At 37.7% G+C, this 20,845-nt stretch overlaps 1 protein-coding gene across 1 annotated transcript in view; it reads right to left on the reverse strand.

Annotated features, from left to right (window-relative positions):
• Positions 1–12,554: 12,554 nt before the first annotated feature.
• Positions 12,555–20,845, reverse strand: part of LOC110287589 (solute carrier organic anion transporter family member 1A4-like) — a 40,331-nt gene continuing 32,040 nt past the window's right edge. The window contains exons 10-12 of the mRNA XM_021154165.2: positions 18,497–18,561; positions 17,310–17,427; positions 12,555–12,774 (exon numbers count right to left, since the gene is read on the reverse strand). Of these exons, the coding sequence (XP_021009824.1) occupies positions 12,555–12,774; positions 17,310–17,427; positions 18,497–18,561 (403 nt within the window). The remainder of the gene's footprint in view (positions 12,775–17,309; positions 17,428–18,496; positions 18,562–20,845) is intronic.

A 20,845-nucleotide genomic window follows, 5' to 3' on the forward strand; every position in this document is an offset into this window, starting at 1 on the left:
TATTGCTGGATCCTCTGGTAGTACTATGTCCAATTTTCTGAGGAACCGCCAGACTGATTTCCAGAGTGGTTGTACAAGCTTGCAATCCCACCAACAACTTCTATCATGTTTAATGTTCCAAATAGACTTTAAAACCTGGTTGAGTGCATATTGCTTTTAGCTTCAGGAGATATCATGTTTATTTAAGAACCATTTAACTATCATAAATTATTTTGATGGCTTAAAGAATGTCAAATCAAAACAACCCTGAGAAAGAGGAACACTCCTTCAGTATTGGTGAGATTGCAAGCTGGTACAACCACTTTGGAAATCAATCTGGCGGTTCCTCAGAAAACTGGACGTAGTATTACCTGAGGACCCAGCTACACCACTCCTCATCATATAACCAAAAGATGCTCTAACATATTACAAGGACACATGCTTTACTATGTTCATAGCAACCTTATTTAAAATAGCCAGAAGCTGGAAATAACACATATGTCTTTTAATAGAGGAATGGATACAGAAAATGTGGTACATTTACACAATGAAGTAATACTCAGCTATTAAAAACAATGAATTCATGAAATTCTTAGACAAATGGATAGAATTAGAAAATAACCCCCTCACAAAAGAACACACATAGTATGCATTCACTGATAAGTGGATATTACCCCAAAGCTCGGAATACTCAAGATACAATTCACAGACCACATGAAGTTCAAGAAGAAGGAAGACCAAAGTGTGGGTATGTTGGTCCTTCTCAGAATGAATAACAAAACACCCATGGGAACAAATATGTAGACAAAGTGTGGAGCAGAGACTGAAGGAAAGGCCATCCAGAGTCTGCCCCACCTGGAGATTCATCCCATATATAGTCACCAAACCCAGACACTATTGTGGATTCCAAGAAGTGCATGCTGACAGGAGTCTGACATAGCTGTCTTCTGACAGGCTCTGGCAGAGTCTGACAAATACAGAGGTGGATGCTCATAGCCGTCCATTGTACTGATCATGGGGTCCCTAATGGAGGAGTTTGAGAAAGGACTGAAGGAGCTGAAGGGGTTTGCAATCCCATAGGAAGAACAACAATATCAACCAACCGGAGCTGCCAAGGTCTAAACCACCAACCAAGGGGTACACATGGAGGGACCCATGGCTCCTGCCTTCTATTTAGCAGAGGATGGCCTTGTTGGGCATCAATGGGAAAAGAAGCCATTGGTTCCGTGAAGGCTCAATGCCCCAGTGCAGGGAAGTGCAAGGGCTGGGAGTTAGGTGGGTGGGGGCACACAATCATAGAAACAGGAGGAGGGCAGAGGGAATAGGGGGTTTCTGGGAGGGAAATCAGAAAGGGGGATAACATTTGAAGTGTAAATAAATAAAATATCCAATTTTAGAAAAAGAACAGCTAAAATAAAAAACTCAAAGAACAGCAAATGCTGGTGGGTATGTGGAGCAAGAGAACACTCCTCCATTGCTGGTGGGAGTGCAAACTTGTACAATTACTCTGGAACTCTATCTGGTGGTTTCTCAGAATATTGGGAATAGTTCTACCCTAAGACCCAGCTGTACCGCTCTTGGGGATATAAAAATGCTCTACCATTCCACATGGACACTTACACAACTCTATTCATAGAAGTTTTATTTGTAGTTGCCAGAAACTTGAAACAACCTAGATGTTAACTAAAGAACGGATAAGGAAAATGTGGTTTATTTACACAATGGAATGCTACTTAGCTATTAAAAACAAGGACATCTTGAAATTTGAAGGGAAATAGATTGAACGAGAATATATCGTCCTGAAAGGTAACCCAGATCCCAAAGAACATGCATGGTATGTGCTCACTTATTAGTGGATATTAGCCATATAATACAGGACAACCACACTTACGTAAGGCAAAGGACATTGTCAATGGGACAAAATGGCAGCCTACTGATTGGGAAAAGATCTTCACCAACCCTATTTTCTACAGAGGGCCAATATTCAAAATATATAAAGAATTCAAGATATTAGCCACCAACAAACGATATAATCCAATTCAAAAGTGGGGTAGAGATCTAAAAAGAATTCTCAACAGAGAATTTCTAATGTCCATGAAGCACTTAAAAAATGTTCAATGTCCTTTATCATCAGGGAAATGCAAATCAAAATGATGCTGAGACTCCATATTACATCCATCAGAATGGCTAAGATAATAAAGGCAAGTAATAGCATTTGTTTACAAGGATATAGAGCAAGGGGAACACTCCTCCATTGCTGGTGTGAGTGCAGACTTGTACAACTACTTCAGAAACTAGTTAGATAGTTTCTCAGAAAATTGGGAATAGCTCTACTCTAAGACCCTAACTAATGGAGGAGTTAATCGGGAGGCAGAGGCAGGCAGATTTCTGAGTTTGAGGCCAGCCTGGTCTACAAAGAGAGTTCCAGGACACCCAGGGCTACACAGAGAAACCCTGTCTCGAAAAACCAAAAAAATAAAAAATAAAAATAAATAAATAAATAAATAAATAAAAAATAAAAAGGAAGAAAAAGTGGTACATCTATATCATGGAATATTATTCAGTTATTACAACAAAAGATAATGAAATTTGCAGGCAAACGGATGGAAATTGAGAATATCATCCTGTGTAATGTAATGCAGACCCAGAAAGACAGGTATAAAAATGAAAGTACAAATGGGACACAATGAAAGCAATGCTAAGAGGAAAGTTCTTAGCACTAAATGACTTCATAAAAAATTAGAGAGATCTCTGTTGTGTGAAATATTTAAAAAAGCAACCCACACCATCACTGGCCAGGCACAGGCAGACAGATCAGCCTGTTCTCAGACTGGCAGACTCTCTTACTCAGAGCTCTGCTCTCCCTCTCTTCCTGGCTTGTTAAGTTCCCATGGCAGGCCACTGTCATGCCTGCATAGTGTTTTCAAATTCCTGTGGCTGGCTGGGCTGTACTCTTGCACACTATGCTCTGTTCTTTCTCTGGATCCCAGTTGAGTTGCTGCATGAAGGAAAACATCACAAAATCTTAGTTTAGATTCATCAGGTACATAATCACTTGGCCCAGAAACTAGTATCTTAATTTTGCAAATGAATCTATATTAAATCCTAAATTAGATCCTGTTGGACCTGCCACTCAAACCAACAGCCTCTGGCTTCATACATTTTGTCTGCCTCACTTCTTCCTGCCATCCAAAAGGATCATTCCTTTCTCCTGCCTTTCCTCTTCCTCTTCTCAACCTGAAAGTCCTGCCTACTCACCCACCCAGTAAAGTTCTGTCACATCTCACCTTTTCTGTCCAACTTAATAAAAAGAAAACTTTTCTCACAAATATAAACTTAGTATGACTATTACCATTTTGTAATTTATAAAGTGTAAGATACACTTGACATCTAGTCCATCATTTTTGTCAATTAGCAAGAACACTCTGTTATCTATCTTAACTCTAAAAAGGCTTATAATTTCATATTTGTTATGTCCTAATTTAGCTTGTATACTATCTAAAACTATCCTCTTAAATATGGTCTCTCAATGCTAAATAGCCTGTGTTGGCTATGAGACTATAATTAGTCTTTAACCCAGTCGGAAATTTGAGAATGACCAATATTACCTAAAAATATAGGAAGCCTAACACAGTTTCCAGAACTGAGACAGATTGTAAAGACAGCTGCCTACCTATGTGGTCCCCTGTATGTCAGCAAGTAGGAGCATCAAAAGGTGGCCACTTGGCCCAGGATCATCTGACAGATCTTTGAAACCGGGAATATTAAGGACTAACTTATTTTGTCTCTGCAGAACTAACCTGACCTACTCTGTAACTTCTGTCTTTCCATGAACAGTACAGGTCTGTAGAAGAAATATGCAATTTCTGCCCAGTGACTACCTTTTCCCATTGTACAACCTTGCCTGGAGGTAGGGATGCTCAGTTTGTTCTTTGAATCCATGAATGGGAAGCTGTTAGGAGTCGATATGTCTAAACAATAAATGAATAAATATATTAAATGTCCCATTCTGTGGATTTCTGGCATTTTTGAAAACCAACTATCTATGTAAGTAATATGGACTGTCATCCATTAGCCACTCTCAGATATTTCTATATAAAATATCTTGCAAACACACTAGCAATTAGCTCAGTGTCAAAAATTTGCTATCAGGCAGTCGTATGTTTAGTCATATGAAGTTAGTTTATGATAGCATTTATAGAATGACTGTGTCTAAGCCTTGTATTTTTAAGTGCATTGTATATGCACAATACTTATATGGGAGTAACAATATTAATCTCAATCTTATATCAATAGGAAATTTATACCAATGAAATCTTTGATTCTGTATCAAAATTGATTCTGTACCAACGTAAGAAATTATAACTTCAACTTTGTATCAATATAAGAATTTCTACCAAATGGAATTATGTCTACACAATCAATTCTATTTATATCCTCCCTGTTAATTTCTGAATTCCCCATAAAGATAACCTTAGAATAATCACCTCCAGCCCCCAAGCTCAGGGAACTGGGATGGTGATTCTTCCTAAATACTTCCTGCTGAATATAGGCACTGAGATATCTTGAAGGGGGGATAGAGAAAATGAGGGAATTGGTTGGCCTTAAGAATGCCATACCAATAATTGTTTTTATAAATATATAAAATCAATTTATTTGTTCACTTCAAAAACATGATTTAGCAATCTTAGTTATCAAATTCTTTTTTATTGTTAATTTTTATTAGATAATTTCTTCATTTACATTTCAAATGCTATCCCTTTTCCTAGTTTCCTTTCCAAAAGTCCCCTATACCCTCTCTGTGCCCTGCTCCCCAACCCACCCACTCCTGCTTCTTTGCCCTGGCATTGCCCTGTACTGGGGCATATAATCTTTGCAAGACCAAGGGACTCTCCTCCCATTGATGGCTGACTAGGCCATCCTCTGCTAAGTATGCAACTAGCGACACAAGGTCTGGGGGGTACTGGTTAGTTCATATTGTTTCTCCTATAGGGTTGCAGACCCCTTTAGCTCCTTGAGTACTTTCTCTAGCTCATTCATTAGGGGTCCTATGTTCCATCCAATTAATGACTGTGAGCATCCACTTCTGTATTTGCCAGCCACTGACATAGCCTCACAAGAGACAGCTATATCAGGGTCCTGTCAGCAAAATCTTGCTGGCATATGCAATAGTGTCTGAGTTGGTTGGTTGTTTATGGGATGGATCCCCAGGTGGGGCAGTATCTGGATGGTCCTTCCTTCCATCTCAGCTCCAAAGTTTGTCTCTGTTACTCCTCCCATGGGTATTTTGTTTCCCTTCTAAGAAGGAATGAAGTATCCACACTTTGGTCCTCCTTCTTGTGTTTTGCAAATTGTATCTTGGGTATTGTAAGTTTCTAGGCTAATATCCACCTATCAGTGAGTGCATATCATGTGTTCTTTTGTGATTGGGTTACCTCTCTAAGGATGATATCCTCTAGATCCATCGATTTGTCTAAGAATTTCATAAATTCATTGTTTTTAATATCTGAGTAGTAATCCATTGTGTAAATGTACCACATTTTCTGTATCCATTCCTCTGTTGAGGGACATCTGGGCTCTTTCCAGCTTCTGGCTATTATAAATAAGGCTTCTATGAACATAGTGGAGCAAGTGTCCTTATTACCAGTTGGTACATTTTCTGGGTATATGCCCAGGAGAGGTATTTATGGATCTTCTGGTAGTACTATGTCCAATTTTCAGAGAAACTGCCAGACTGATTTCCTGAGTGAGTGTACCAGGTTGCAATCCTACCAGCAATGGAGGAGTGTTCCTCTTTTTCCACATCCTCACCAGCATCTGCTGTCACATGAATTTCTGATCTTAGCCATTCTGATAGTTGTGAGGTAGAATCTCAGGGTTGTTTTGATTTGCATTTCCCTGATGATTAAGGATGCTGAACATTTTTTTCAGGTGCTTCTCAGCCATTCCTCAGGTGAGAATTCTATGTTTAGCTCTGTATACCATTTTTTAAATAGGGTTATTTGATTTTCATGATTCCAGCTGTATATTGCTTTTATTATGTTTAGGTATGTGCCTTGAATTCCTGATGTTTGCAAACTTTTATCATAAATGGGTTTGGGATTTTGTCAAATGCTTTCTCAGCATCTAACGAGATGATCATGTGGTTTTTGGTCTTTGAGTTTGTTTATATAGTGGATTATGTTGGTGGATTTCTGTATATTAAACCATCCCTGCATCCCTGGGATGAAGCCTACTTGATCATGATGGATGATCATTTTGATGTGTTCTTGGATTCGGTTTGGGAGAATTTTATTGAGTATTTTTGCATCGGTATTCATAAGGTAAATTGGTCTGAAGTTCTCTTTCTTTGTTGGGTCTTTATGTGGTTTAGGTATCAGAGTAATTGTGGCNTCATAGAATGNANTGGTTAGAGTACCTTCTGCTTCTGCTTTGTGGAATAGTTTGAGGAGAATTGGAATTAGGTCTTCATTGAAGGTCTGATAGAACTCTGCACTAAACCCATCTGGNCCTGGGCTTTTTTTTTTTTTTTTTTTTTTGGTTGGGAGACAATTAATGAGTGCTTCTATTTCTTTAGGGAAAATGGGATTGTTTAGATTGTTAATCTGATCCTGACTTAACTTTGGTACCTGGTATCTGTCTAGAAAATTGTCCATTTCATCCATGCTTTCCAGTTTTGTTGAGTATAACCTTTTGTAGTAGGATTTGATGATATTTAAGATTTCCTCAGTTTCTGTTGTTATGTCTCCCTTTTCAGTTCTGATTTTGTTAATTAGGATACTGTCCCAGTGCCCCCTAGTTAGTCTTGCTAAGGGTTTATCTATCTTGTTGATTTTCTCAAAAAACAAAACAAAACAAAAAACTACAACAACAAAAACTCCCCCCAAAATAGCTCCTGGTTTGGTTGATTCTTTGTATAGTTGTTTTTGTTTCCACTTGGTTGATTTCAGCCCTGTGTTTGATTATTTCCTGCCATCTACTCCTCTTGGGTGAATTTGCTTCCTTTTTTTCTAGAGCTTTTAGGTGTGCTGCCAAACTTTTAGTGTATGCTTTTTCTAGTTTCTTTTTAGTGGCACTCAGAGCTATGAGTTTTTCTTTTAGGACAGCTTTCATTATGTGCCATAAGTCTGGGTATGTTGTGGCTTTATTTTCATTAAACTCTAAAAAGTTTTTAATTTCTTTCTTGACCAAGTTATCATTGAGTAAAGTATTGTTCAGCTTCCACATGAATGTTGGCTTTCTATTATTTACGTCATTAATGAAATCAGCCTTAGTCCATGGAGATCTGATAGGATGCANGGGACAATTTCAATATTTTTTGTATCTGTTGAGGCCTGTTTTCTGACTGATTATATGGTCAGTTTTGGAGAGGGTACCATGAGGTGCTCAGAAGAAGGTATATCTTTTTGTTTTAGGATAAAATGTTTGTAGATATCTGTTGAATATATTTGTTTCATAACTTCTGTTAGTTTCACTGTGTCTCTGTTTAGTTTCTGTTTTCAGGATCTGTCCATTGATGAGAGTGGGGTACTGAAGTCTCCTACTATTATTGTATGTGGTGCAATGTGTGTTTTTAGCTTTACTAAAGGTTTTTTAATGAATGTGGCTGCCCTTGCATTTGGAACATAGATATTCAGAATTGAGATTTCTTGGAAGATTTTAATTTTGACCAAGTATGAAGTGCCCCTCCTTGTCTTTTTTGATAACTTTGGGTTGGAAGTCTATTTTACTTGATATTAGAATAGCTACTCCAGCTTGTTTCTTTGGACCATTTGCTTGGAAAATTGTTTTCCATCTTTTTACTCTGAGGTAATGTCGGTCTTTGTTCTTGAGGTGGGTTTCCTGTATACAGCAAAATGTTGAGTCCTGTTTATGTAGCCAGTCCGTTAGTCTATGTCTTTTTACTAGGAAATTAAGTCCATTGATATTAAGAGATATTAAGGAAAAGTAATTGTTGCTTCCTATTATTTTTGTTGTTAGAGTTGGGATTCTGTTCTTGCTGCTATCTTCTTTTAGGTTTGTTGAAGTATTACTTACTTGCTTTTTCTAGGGCATAATTTCCATCCTCATGTTGGAGTTTTCCCTTTATTGTCCTTTGAAGGGCTGGATTCATGGAAAGACATTGTGTGAACTTGGTTTTTTCATGGTATACTTTGGTTTCTCCATCTATAGTAATTGAGAGTTTTGGTGGTTATAGTAGCCTGAGTTGGCATTTGTTTTCTTAGGGTCTGTATAACATGTGTCCATGATCTTCTGGCTTTCATAGTCTCTGGTTAGAAGTCTGGTGTAATTCTAATAGATTTGCCTTTATATGTTACTTGACTTTTTTCCCTTGCTGTTTTTAATATTCTATCTTTATTTAGTGCATTTGTTGTTCTGATTATTATGTGTCGGGAGGAATTTCTTTTCTAGTCCAGTATATTTGGAGTTCTGTAGGCTTCTTGTATGTTCATGGGCATCTCTTTCTTTAGGTTNGGGAAGTTTTCTTCTATAATTTTGTTGAAGTTATTTGCTGGCCCTTTAAGTTGAAAATCTTCCTTCTCAACTATATCTATTATGGTTAGGTTAGCTCTTCTCATTGTGTCCTGGATTTCCTGGATGTTTTGAGCTAGGATCTTTTTGCATTTTGCATTTTCTGTGATTGTTGTGTCCATGTTTTTTATGGAATCTTCTTTGCCTGGGATTCTCTCTTCCATCTCTATTATTCTGTTGCTGATGCTCGCATTTATAGCTTCTGATTTCTTTCCCAGGATTTCTATCCCCAGAGTTATCTCCCTTTGGGTTTTCTTTATTGTTTCTACTTCCATTTTTAGATATTGGATGGTTTTGTTCAATTCCATCACTCGTTTGGTTGTGTTTTCCTGTAATTCTTTAAGGGATTTTTTTGTGTTTCCTTTTTAAGTTCTTCCACTTGTTTAGCAGTGTTTTCCTGTAATTCTTTGAGAGATTTTTGCTCTTCCTCTTTAAGGGCTTCTACCTGTGTAACAGTGCTCTTCTGTATTTCTTTAAGTAAGTTATTAAAGCCCTCTTAAAATCCTCTACCAGCATCATGAGATATGATTTTAAATCTGAATCTTGCTTTTTGGGAGTGTTGGGGTATGCAGGACTCACTGTGGTGGGCATATTGGGTTCTGATGATGCCAAGTGGTCTTGGTTTCTGTTAGTAAGATTCTTACATTTGCCTTTTGCCATATGGTAATCTCTAGTGTTAGATGTTCTAGCTGTCTCTGGCTGGAGCTTGTTCCACCTGTGGTTTTCTTAGCCTCTGTCAGCACTCCTGGGAATCCAACTGTCTCCTGAGTTCCTAGTGGTCAGAGCACTCTCTGCAGGCAAGCTCTCCTCTTGCAGGGAAGGCACACAGAGGTCTGGAGCTCAGATCCACCTTTTAGCTGAAGATGAAGGCCTGAAGGGACCCTGTCCATGAAGCTCTGTTGCTTCTGTGGGCCATGCGCTCTTCTGCACTGACTGGTCTCTGAGAGACCTGAGATACAAGATGGTGCTCTCACCTGAGCCAGAGCCCTCTCTGGAGGCCAACTCTCCTCAGTGAGATCCTGGGCTTGCTAGGGTGCCTTCGGTGTGGAGAATCCTCTGGGGAACTTGGGACCATCCTCCAACTTCCCGCCCAAGGGGCAGTGGGCTGGCGCCAACCAGAACCAAGAATGGTTTTCCTCAGTCCTTTTCTTCCCCCTGAAATTAAGTTCACCATGGCAAAAGCTACCTATTACCACTCCATTTTTTTCCCCAGTTGCTTCTGAGACTACCTGAGAACAATCACAAACTATTCATCTTTGGATGCCTAACACCTGCTACTGTGCTTGGAATTTAGTAAAGCCTAAATAAATATTTATAGAATGAAAGAACAATAATCATTGGCAGATCTTAGGTAGTTCCTATACTTTTTATTTACAGTCTATGAATTTCCTTCACTACTTCACTATAAGTAATTTATATCTCAGCCTACATATTCTTGTTCTATCCAGTGGAATCTATCTATCTATCTATCTATCTATCTATCTATCTATCTATCTATCTATCTAAAAAATTACCTTTCCTAGGAAAAGTGTAGATTCCTAGGGATTTGTATTAAAGCAACCTTTTTTCTTTAAATTGAGTTGTTTTTCTTCCTGCTTTCTCTCACAATGGCCTGGATACAATCACTTGTGATCTTGTAAACGTCTCTGATTCCTTTGTAGTGGACTCAACTCTTGTAACAAGCCCATATGATAGAATATAAACTTATCAAGTTCAATTCCATGCCATGGCCAACAAGACACAATTATTGCCTCTCCTTCCCTTTCTATTTATTTTTCCAGCTTCTGTGTTTATGGTGTTGACTTTCAGTTTTGTGCAGTGTTGGTTACATTGGGATTATAGTTCAACCAGTTGTGAACTATCAGGTATTCTGTCAAGTCTAAACACATAACAATGCAAAATTGTAAACTAGTTCACCAGCAGTCTCCCTGGGTCATCCCTCCTCCTCTCCTCTACATCTGTCTCATGTACAATGATCAGACCCTGATGAGACTAACCCACTTTTACACACCTCATGGACACCATGAAAAGTTCCAATCACTCTAATGCTTTCTAATGTGTTTTCTAGACTGATTTCCTCACCATGAGGTATCAAGGAAGGCCCTGTGCTCTTAGACAGAAAGACTACCTCTTTCGTAAGGGTGATTCCCAGGCACTGGGCATATCCATGGGAACACCTGGGAGGTCAGAGGCATCAGATCACCCAGAGGTGGGGTCACAGCTGCTTAGGAGACTATTAATGTAGATGATGGGAACTGAACTCAGATCCTGAGCAAGAGCAGCACATGATGAATACTGCTGACCCATCTCTACATCTCCACAAGTCTTTTATAATACAAACTCACTAATTCAGGAAATCATAACACCTGGAAGATAACTGTAGAAAGCCATTCAGTTGGGTTCTCTACTTTGTTTGTTTGTTTGTTTGTTTGTTTTTGCTGTTGAGTGGGTTTAGACTATCTTCCCATATCCTATGTGTTAAAATCTTAGTCTTCAGCTATTGACAGTTTGTGGAAGCATTAAGACGTGGAGCCTAGCAAGGGAATTTGGGTGAATGATAAGACATTGGAAGAGGTACTAGGTTCCTGGTTCCTCCAATACTCTTCTCTCTACTTCTTATCCAATGTTAGGTCAGCAGCTTCCTTTCTATGAGTTTCTTCCCCAAAGTGCTGCATAGACAGAAGCCCAAAGCAGCAAGGTCAAGTTATTATGGCCTGAGACCTCTGGAAGCATGAACCAAGTGTAAATTTCCTTCTTGGAAGTGTATTGGTCTCAGTTCATGTAACAGACATCTGTTACCCTAGGCTCCCATAAATAATCTGGCTGCCACAAAGAGCTGTAGAGATTGTACTTGCCTTTAATCTGCTCCAGCTTGTAGACATTCTCACTTAACTGTGCATAAATAAACATAGTATAATGACCTCTACCCTTTCTCTTCCTCCTTCATCCTCCTGATCTTTAGGGATTTATTCCACTTTATATACTTTATATATTATGCATATTATAACATATGTATTGTATAAATTTAATTTATATATATGATTTATCATTTTATAAATTTGTAATATATCTATCTTCAGCCACAGCTCTAAAACAAAAAGGCTTGTTTTTCCATAAAATAATCTCTTCATTCTTTATCAGTTACAAAATAAGATGATTTTTGTTTCAGTTTCTTTTCACTACTGTGGTAACAATCCACAAAGTAACATACACAAAAAAAGCATTTATTTCGCTGTATGTCTCTAGTCACTCATAGCAAGGAATGACAGCAGGCAGCAGGTAAAGGGACTGGAACAGGAAGCTGAGATTTCACATTATCAGCCAAAACACAAAGCAGAGAGCAGTACTGGAAGTAGGGCGTGGCCTTCAACTCTCAATGCTACCCTAGTGATTTACCTCCTGTACTCAGGATGCAAGCCCAACCATTCCCAAGCAGAACTACTAACTGGAAACCAAATATCTAAATACCTGCACCTAGAAGGGAGGGACTTTTCTCATCCAAACAACTACAACTTGGTTTTGTTTGAAATGTGTACCTTCAAGTTTATTAATTACAATTTATAGTAAAATGTCGTATGCAGGCATCTTGCACATTCAAAGGATAAATCTAAAAAAACATGGCACATTTTATTGTGTCAAATTTTAATGAGGCACAACCAGAATGCATATTTTGAGCTATCAATACGTCCAGCATTGAAGTGTAATTCAATACATTTAAACACTGCCTTTGGGATAGGAAGGTTTCGAATCTATTTGTAGATGTGTGGGAAATACACACTTCCCTTGATTGAGTTAAAGGAGAAAATGCTGTTCGATAATGAAGGCATTTTTAAAGTTCTGCATGGAGGTTTCCATACAAGTCTTCCCTGGGAAAAATCTTAAGCACTACACCAACCCTCAGAAAATATTATCGGTAAATATTTTTATAATGAGTCAAAATAACTTTTGAGGCCCTTAAGGATAAGCTATGATTTATCCCATGATTAAAAGAAAGTGAAATGTGCATTCTGTTCATGACCTTGCACAGGGCAGTAGAAAACTCATTACAGCTTAGCTTTCAGTTCTCCATCACTCTCGACCTTAGGACTTCTGTGCACATCTGTGCAATTGTCTTCCTTCTCTATGAGCTTCATCTCTGCAAGTTCAGTTTCTGAAGAGCCAGTGTCCTCAGGTAACTGGAATTTCCTCATAAGTCTTAGAAGGAAGAATGCAGGGAGATAGCTCGATCCTGTTAGTGTAGCAGGCAGCCCAAAGAAAAGGTACCTATTGAACAGAACTCATCAGCATTAAATCTTCATGTGTTCAGTGAAAGCTAGGTTTGCATATTCTTACAGATCATTTATTCCTTTAAAGCAACCTGATGATTATTTTCTCCATGTCCTTTTTATGATCTGGTTTGCTGAGTTATTAATTCTGTTTGTTAAAATGTTGATTTTTTTCCATCATAAAATTTTAATGTATTTTCTTCATTTGGGTGATGGCTAGTTTTCATTGTCAACTTGACTGGATTTTATGTCATTATTGAAATTCATCTTTGGGTGTGTCTCTGAGGATATTTTTAGAAAAATTTAGATGATAGTGGATTTCCACTGTGAATGTGACCACCATCCTCTGGTCTTCTAGAACTTAGAGCTTCCTGAAAAAGCAGGCAAGATGACCTCACACTGCACCACCATGCCTCCTCTGCCATCATTGCCTGTTCTCTTATATACTAAGTCTATAAAACCCTATGTCAGGTTAAGGAAAGTTTTCTGTTTTGTTTACACAAAGTTTGATCACACATGTATAAGACATTGCTGAAAAAACTTTTCATGTTTTCTTTTCTTTCCAGCATCTGTATGCTATGGTAAACAAATAGATTTTATGATATTGAAATCCCTGGCTATCTAAAATTAGTAATCTTAGTCATTTTTATATGTGAGTAGATTTATTTTTCTCAATTTGCATGCTTAATTTAGCATGTATAGTAACCAACTTATCTGATAATTTTAAAATTACTTCTAACTATGTATATGTATATGTCTCTATGTGGGTGTGTGGTCCTGAGTCCTGGATATCTGAATTGGATTAAGAGGGTTTTATAATCTGCCCAATATGGGTTGTGCGAATTGAACTCATGTCCTCTGCAAGAACATTAAGAGCTCTTAACCCCGGAGCCATTCTTTAGCCCCACGTTATTTTTATTTGCTGAACTTGTTCAGTTAAACATGAAGACTACATAAGCTTCCAGAAATAGATTAGCGAATTTTCCCTTTTATCCTGCTTAGAATATTTTGCAGAATAACTTATATTCATTTTTAAGTCTATTTTCTTTGCAAATTGGATAAAAGTATCTTAATATGTTTTGATAATAGGTATTTTAAAAATATCTCTATTTATAAATAACTATGAAAGTATTCCTTCATATTCTCAACATATTTATGTAAAATCTGGTGTGATGAATAGTGTTGTCACCTTCATACAATCTAGAGTCCCTGGGAAGGAAATTCCAGTGAAGGTTTGTGTGGATAACATTGGCCTGTGAACAGTTCATGGGACATTATTTTGATGACATTAATAGAAATGAGAAAAACCAAACTACAGTGCGTGTCACTATTCTTTAGGCAGAAAATCTCATAAGTATAGAGAAAATGATCATGTGTATTTCTATAGAAGGGAAGTATTAGTACAGTGTATAGATGCTTAAGTAGATGCTTAAGACTTCAGATATAAGAATTTAGAAATACAATTAAAATTTTCTCTAGATGGAGAATAGATTAACAAATACTTTAGTTTATTTTCCTGACATTGTGATAAAAGACCCTGAAAAAAATCAGTTTAAGAAAGGGAAGGATAACTCTCTCATACATCTGGGTTAGAGTCCACCATTGTGGGGCTGTCAAGGCAGCTGGAAATTTAACCCATACAAATATGCTGACAGTAGTTGAGTCCTTCCACCTCACTGTTTATCTAGCTATCCCAGACCAGGAATGGGATCTCAGACACCTCAGCCATACAACACTGTAGAAAGGGAAGTGGCAGCACTTTCTCTTGCAGGTATTTTAAGTATAGTGCTCATCCAGAAACATAGCATGTATGAGAATACCTAGAAAGAGGCAAAATTCCATCTAGTTGAGAAGTTTTAGGAACAAGGAGAAGCACAGTACAGCCTTTGTCAAACAAAGTTTCTCCTTTTATTTCCTTGGACCTGCTGGCCTAGAGGGCAAGCAAGTAAACAGCCAGAGTCTAGCTAACGATCAGACTGTCATGAAGCCGGGGGGTGGGATAGCAGGGAACCCACAGTTCTTCCCCTTTAGTGTTAGTGACAGCTGCCTATACAACACTGAGGATAGTGTGAAAACATGTAGGTGAGGGCTCTAAGTCAAAGCAGCAGCATGAAGCCACACCCAACTGGATACAGCCTGATCTCAGGAGGCCAGCTCTCTGGTTTCCTGCTTCTTGAGGGTAACATATCCAGTTATTTCTATGTGTGGAAACATCTTTGTGACACTCTCTGTGGGTTTGTACCACTAACCCTCTACTGAACTGAGTTGCATCTGCAAGGTAAACCACTAAGTGCAGTGGGGACCCTCTGAGTTTTCTAAAGAGAAGCAGCTGACAAATATAGATAGTAGGTCGCTTCTGAAGATAGGTTCTGGCTACAGCGCTCAGCATAACTTTTTAAAAATGCTATTTCTTTTTATTCATGCATTAGGAAGGTACAGTGTACCTTACTTTAGAGTAACAATGGAGTTTGACCTGAACAAGATGGGGCAGAGGAAAAGACATCTTACAAATAGCAAAAAAGAAAAAATGAAAAAAAAAAAACCTAAACACCAGAAAACAAACAAACACAACAAAACAAACAACAACAAAAAACCAGTATGAAGTGATATGACTAAGAAAGAGTGAAATACAAGCGATCACTTCAGAGTAGGATAAAACAATGTGCAATGTGGCGTGTGAAGGGGAAGAAAGCAAGAGTTGAAGGTGAATCAGATCATGGTTAGTGTGCTGCTTTTCCCCAAATGTCTTACAGAGAAAACTAAATTTCTGTTTCCCTTCTTCTCTACTATCTCCTTATTTCTAAGCAGCAAATTCAATTCTGTCTTCACCTCTGATCAGCCTTAAGCAGAAGGTTGTCTAGGTACACCTGGCATGTGCTTTATTCTTTCCCTGAGACGTTCTATTGCTTACACCTTTTCCCAAACTTAAAATCATTTTACTCTTTTCAGTTCTGTCCTATTTAAAATTAAATTCAAAACATTTTCAGAATGCTTTAAAAAATGTCTTGGACTAGGACCTGTATCACCTCTCTCTTCCAAAAGTTTAAAAAATGATGCTATTTTGGTCTTTAAATTTTTGTCATGCCAGAGATATGGCTCAGTACTTAAGAGCACTGGTTGGTCCTAAAGGATCCTAGATCCATTCACAGTGCTCACACGGTGGCTTATAAAAGGGAGAAATTAGGAGACATAATTTTAAGTTCATAATTGGGTCAAAAGTTGTAGCTCACTGGTAAATATATGCATCAAGGACCCAGGGTTCAGTTCCTAGCACCAGATAAACAACCAAACCAAATAACAGAACAAGTAAGATTTTGCTGAAAGGACCCTGATATAGCTCTCTCCTGTGAGGCTTTGCTGGTGCCTGGCAAACACAGAAGTGGATGCTCACAGTCAGCTATTGGATGGAACACAGGGCCCCCAATGGAGAAGCTAGAGAAAGTACCCAAGGAGCTAAAGGGGTCTGCAATCCTATAGGTGGAACAACAATATGAACTAACCAGTACCCCCAGAGCTCATGTCTCTAGCTGCATATGTATTAGAAGATGGCCTAGTCGACCATCATTGGGAAGAGAGGCCCCTTGGTCTTGCAAACTTTATATGCCTCAGTACAGGGGAACACCAGGGCCAAGATGTGGGAGTGGGTGGGTAGGGGGGGAGTATGGGGGACTTTTGGGATAGCATTTAAAATGTAAAATAAGAAAATACCTAATTAATAAAATTAATTTAAAAATCAGAAATTAAGTCATTAAAATAGTTTACATTAAGTTTAATAATGTTGTAAGATTTAAGTAAACAGCTTAAGATAACAATCAGCAAGACTAGGATGCTGTAGTCTTTTTTTAAGATCATTTTATTTTATGTGTATGGGCATTGTGTGCATATGCATCGTCTGTATGCAGTGCCTTTGGCATTGGAATTACAGATGACTATCAGTATACCCTTTTTAAGCTGAAAAGGTACTAAAATTTTTGAGGAGTCTTTTCTAGCCTGACTGCAAGAGTAAGAGTTCTGTGAACTTTCCAGCAGCTCAAATACCGGAATACATTTTCCCCAAATGAAATGAGACTCTGTTATCTGACCACTGAAGAGGGAAAGAGTCCCTCCTCTTTGTCCATAAAAAAAGGGGGTGGTAGAAGTTAAAAGGTTTTGTTCCCACCTATAGCACCATTGTCCTATGCCTCTGACTGTATCTTGCTGTCTTTTTTTTAATTTTAATCTCTGGTATTCTGCCATGCTAGTTCACTTAAAGATGTAGCTCTTCCCAACTCCTTTAGGGCCTCTTGGCAGACACCTTGCATTCACACACACACACACACACACACACACACACACACACACACACAGACACACACACCCCACATATATATCCTTTGAAAAAATGGAAAATATTAAAACATATAAACAGTAAAGTTATAGCGTCCATACCCATTCTGAAAATGATGTCAAGGTAATATTATCACTGAAGAACATGTTAAATAGGAACAGAGACATTTTATGCACCATAAAATTAGATCTCAAAGTTATCTTTACCTGAAACTATTTATATCATATATCCTGCATGCGGCTTTCACACCACATTTCAGAGTTCCCCAGTGTAAACAGGCTCTGTCTATCAAAGCTCCAAAGTAAATAGGTGCTGGAATGCTAGCTGCAACGAAAAGAAAAAGAAAAACAGCTCATTGGCAGGAAGAAAGAACAGAGAGAGATGTGCTTATTTTTATTTGCAAATACTTCAATTTCTCTACTAAAAAAATCAATATAATAAATAGTGAATCAAATGCTCTAAATTTACTTTTAGGAATTATAAGTCAATGTAAATTTTCTAGATCAAAACAAATACAAACTATAATTTGTGAAGAAAATATTCATTGATACTTCATACTCATGAACCTCATGAATTTTCTGAAACATCTTGTGATGGTTTGCTATCAGTCTAACTAAAACAACCATCTCCTTCTTATTTTATTTTTGAATCTACTAAAAGACAAAAGGTGTAATTAATTAAAGCAAGTTACTTAAGAACAAATGAAGTATTTTGTTCATCTTTTATAGTTACTTCATTCTCAGTCTAATTGCAAGTAGCCAGTTCTAAACAGAAGGGTTTGTAAACTGAAGTTCAGGTAAAGTGGGCAGAACACACTTACTTTACTGATGCTACAAGATCATGAGTCACTCTGGATTGGGAGAGTTGTGATATCACTGATACAGAGACAAATTATCTTTATCTCTCTTATTTATCATTCATTGCTCATCTGTGTATCTGGCCTTATTCTCCATCTGAATATTATATGAAGTAGTTTGGATTGTATTGTTTTAACTTGCCCCTAACATATACCCACATAAACACTAAGAATGCCAAGCGATAACATCTGAGCCTACAGCACAGAATTCCACACTTGCTGTAAACAACCTACCTGTTGTCATCACAGATATATTTGACATGAACCTTGCTTATGCATCTCTTTGTTCTCTAACTACAAACATTGCCAACTATCTCTATCTGGGGACAGAACATTTGGATGACCCAAATCTATGATCTTATGTGTCCTGCTGACTCTTGTTTGATTTAAGAATGATCCATCTCATTCCTTTAGCATAAGAGGTGTGTTTGGGTTGACAATAAATTTGCTTTTTTGTTGTTGTTGTTGTTCAGAGAAAATCGATTGGTTTACTAAATATTTAATATTGGTCTGATGTGTTTAGAAAATTCTTCATACCGAATATTTTTATGCAAAATGTATGTAATCCAACTCCAAGTGACTTCTCTTCAGACTTCATACACCTGAAAAGTATATGCATACAAACATACACAATACATACATGTATACATAAAAGTACATCATGCCAATCCATGTCTGCCCTAGTATCCTCCTAATGACAGTGGTAGTTCATGATTCTAACGTGCAAGCTATCGATACAGCTCTACCTCTTATATGCTCACACAGAGGGAGGAGAAGAAGGACTTCTAAAAGCTACCCTCTGCTCTCGACATACCTAAATCAGGGCTGAACCCTTTAAAAGTTAGATATTGTTTGCAAACCTAGATGAATAGTTTTCTGGTTGCCACAGGAATCAGCATGCCATATCCACTATCACAAACCAAAACCTGTGAAAATACAAACCAAGGAAATATTTGTTTTCTTAAGTTGTTTCCCAGGCTATTTAACACATTGATAAAAAGATAACCAACCATGTTATATAAAAAAATCTAAGTATTGTGAAGGTGGTCTCACAGACAAACATAGAACGAATTCATCATATAAGCTACAACATTAAGAGTGTTATATGAAGCTGGGTGTGGTGGCACATGCCTTTAATCCTAGCACTCGGGAGGCAGAGGCAGGTGGATTTCTGAGTTCTAGGCCAGCCTGGTCTACAAAGTGAGTTCCAGGACAGGCAGGGCTATACAGAGAAACCCAGTCTCAAAAAAAAAAAAAAAGTGTTATATGGAGTTAACAATTGTAGACATTTATCTTTCCTGTACTACCTACAGAAATAGATGGGATTACTTTGATAATTAGATACAAAAGGGGTCCTATACATCATCCCGAATAAAAACTGAAAATATGCCAGGCAGTGGTGGCACATGCCTTTAGTCCCAGCACTTGGGAGGCAGAAGTAGGTGGATTTCTGAGTTTGAGGTCAGTCTGGTCTACAGAGTGGATTCCAGGACAGCCGGGGCTACACAGAAAAACCTGTCTCTAAATAAATAAATAAATAAATAAATAAATAAATAAATACAAACCAAAAAACCAAAAAACAACAAAAACAAAACAAAACAAAAACAACAAAAAAACCAAAAAACAAAAAATTAAAACAACCAAACCAAACCAAACAAAACCAAAAAGCCAGAAAACCAAAAAAAAAAAAAACCAAAAAACCCTTCTGAAAATATTCTTATAAATTAGGAATATGGAAGACCTTTTATTGGTATTCCTACCAATACACCTTTTGTTAAGAAAAACATAATATATTCAACTATTGGAATTTCATTTTGGCAGCAGTAATTCCATGAAAGATTTCAAGAAAATCGAACAGACTAGAAGAGCAATGATAGCATGCAAATAGTAGCATTACATCATCTAACATTTATATCATAATCATCAAATTCAGCACAAATAAGGAAAGAAATTTAAAAAAAAATGTAAGTGCAGTACATCACGAAATCACACATTAGGGCATACAAGATGGTTCAGTGTGTAAAGTTTCTTGCCACTTAGCTTGACAACTGTGTTCAATACCTGGAACCCATGTAATGGAATAATGGATAGATACAAAATTTTATGTGCTGTCTTGTCATTTTAACATGCATGTCATTGTATGCAAACACACACACACACACACACACACACGTGTACATACACACTCACACTCACATAAGAAACATTTATGCTAATCACAGAAAGTATTTTAAATAATCATAATTTAAGCATCAATAAGACATGTTTTTAACACCCAGTGGAAACGTTAGGAAGTAAGGTAATTGTGAATGTAAGTGAGGGATAGAATTGTGAACAGCCATGCAGTAGATCTGAAAACATCACTACAGAGTATGTTTAGAGATTATAACAGGAGATTTCAGTTGTTCATATACCCTTCACCTGTGACCCCCCCTCTTCTATGAGGAAAAATCATCCTTATCAACGGAGCATGCACCTTTGCAACTGAGGCACCTGGAGGAGGGAGGGAGGAAGGAGACACCACTTAGCCCCATCATCTGAATATTTCTGGAAGGTGATGGGGTGTCAGATGTCACAGACAGACAAACTTCCCTCACTTGTAGCATAAGTTTTAAGCCTTATTCACTAGCAATATTTGATTCCTTTTTTTGGCCATGAACCTATGAACCAAAACAAGGCATATACCACATCTCTGTAGATAGGAATTAAGAATATAACATCTTAGACTGGAAAATGAATATGTAAGGTCATGCTTATTTTAGTGAGCTGTATGTTGGGTTGAAACAGGGAGTGAAAGTAAGATAGGGGAAAAAGAGAAGAAGTGGGGGAGCAATAGTATAGGGGATCAGAGGAGAGGAGAGGAGAGGAGAGGAGAGGAGAGGAGAG

This window comes from Mus caroli (genome assembly GCF_900094665.2).
Source record: "Mus caroli chromosome 6 unlocalized genomic scaffold, CAROLI_EIJ_v1.1 6_unlocalized, whole genome shotgun sequence".
Classification (NCBI taxonomy): Eukaryota; Metazoa; Chordata; class Mammalia; order Rodentia; family Muridae; genus Mus; species Mus caroli.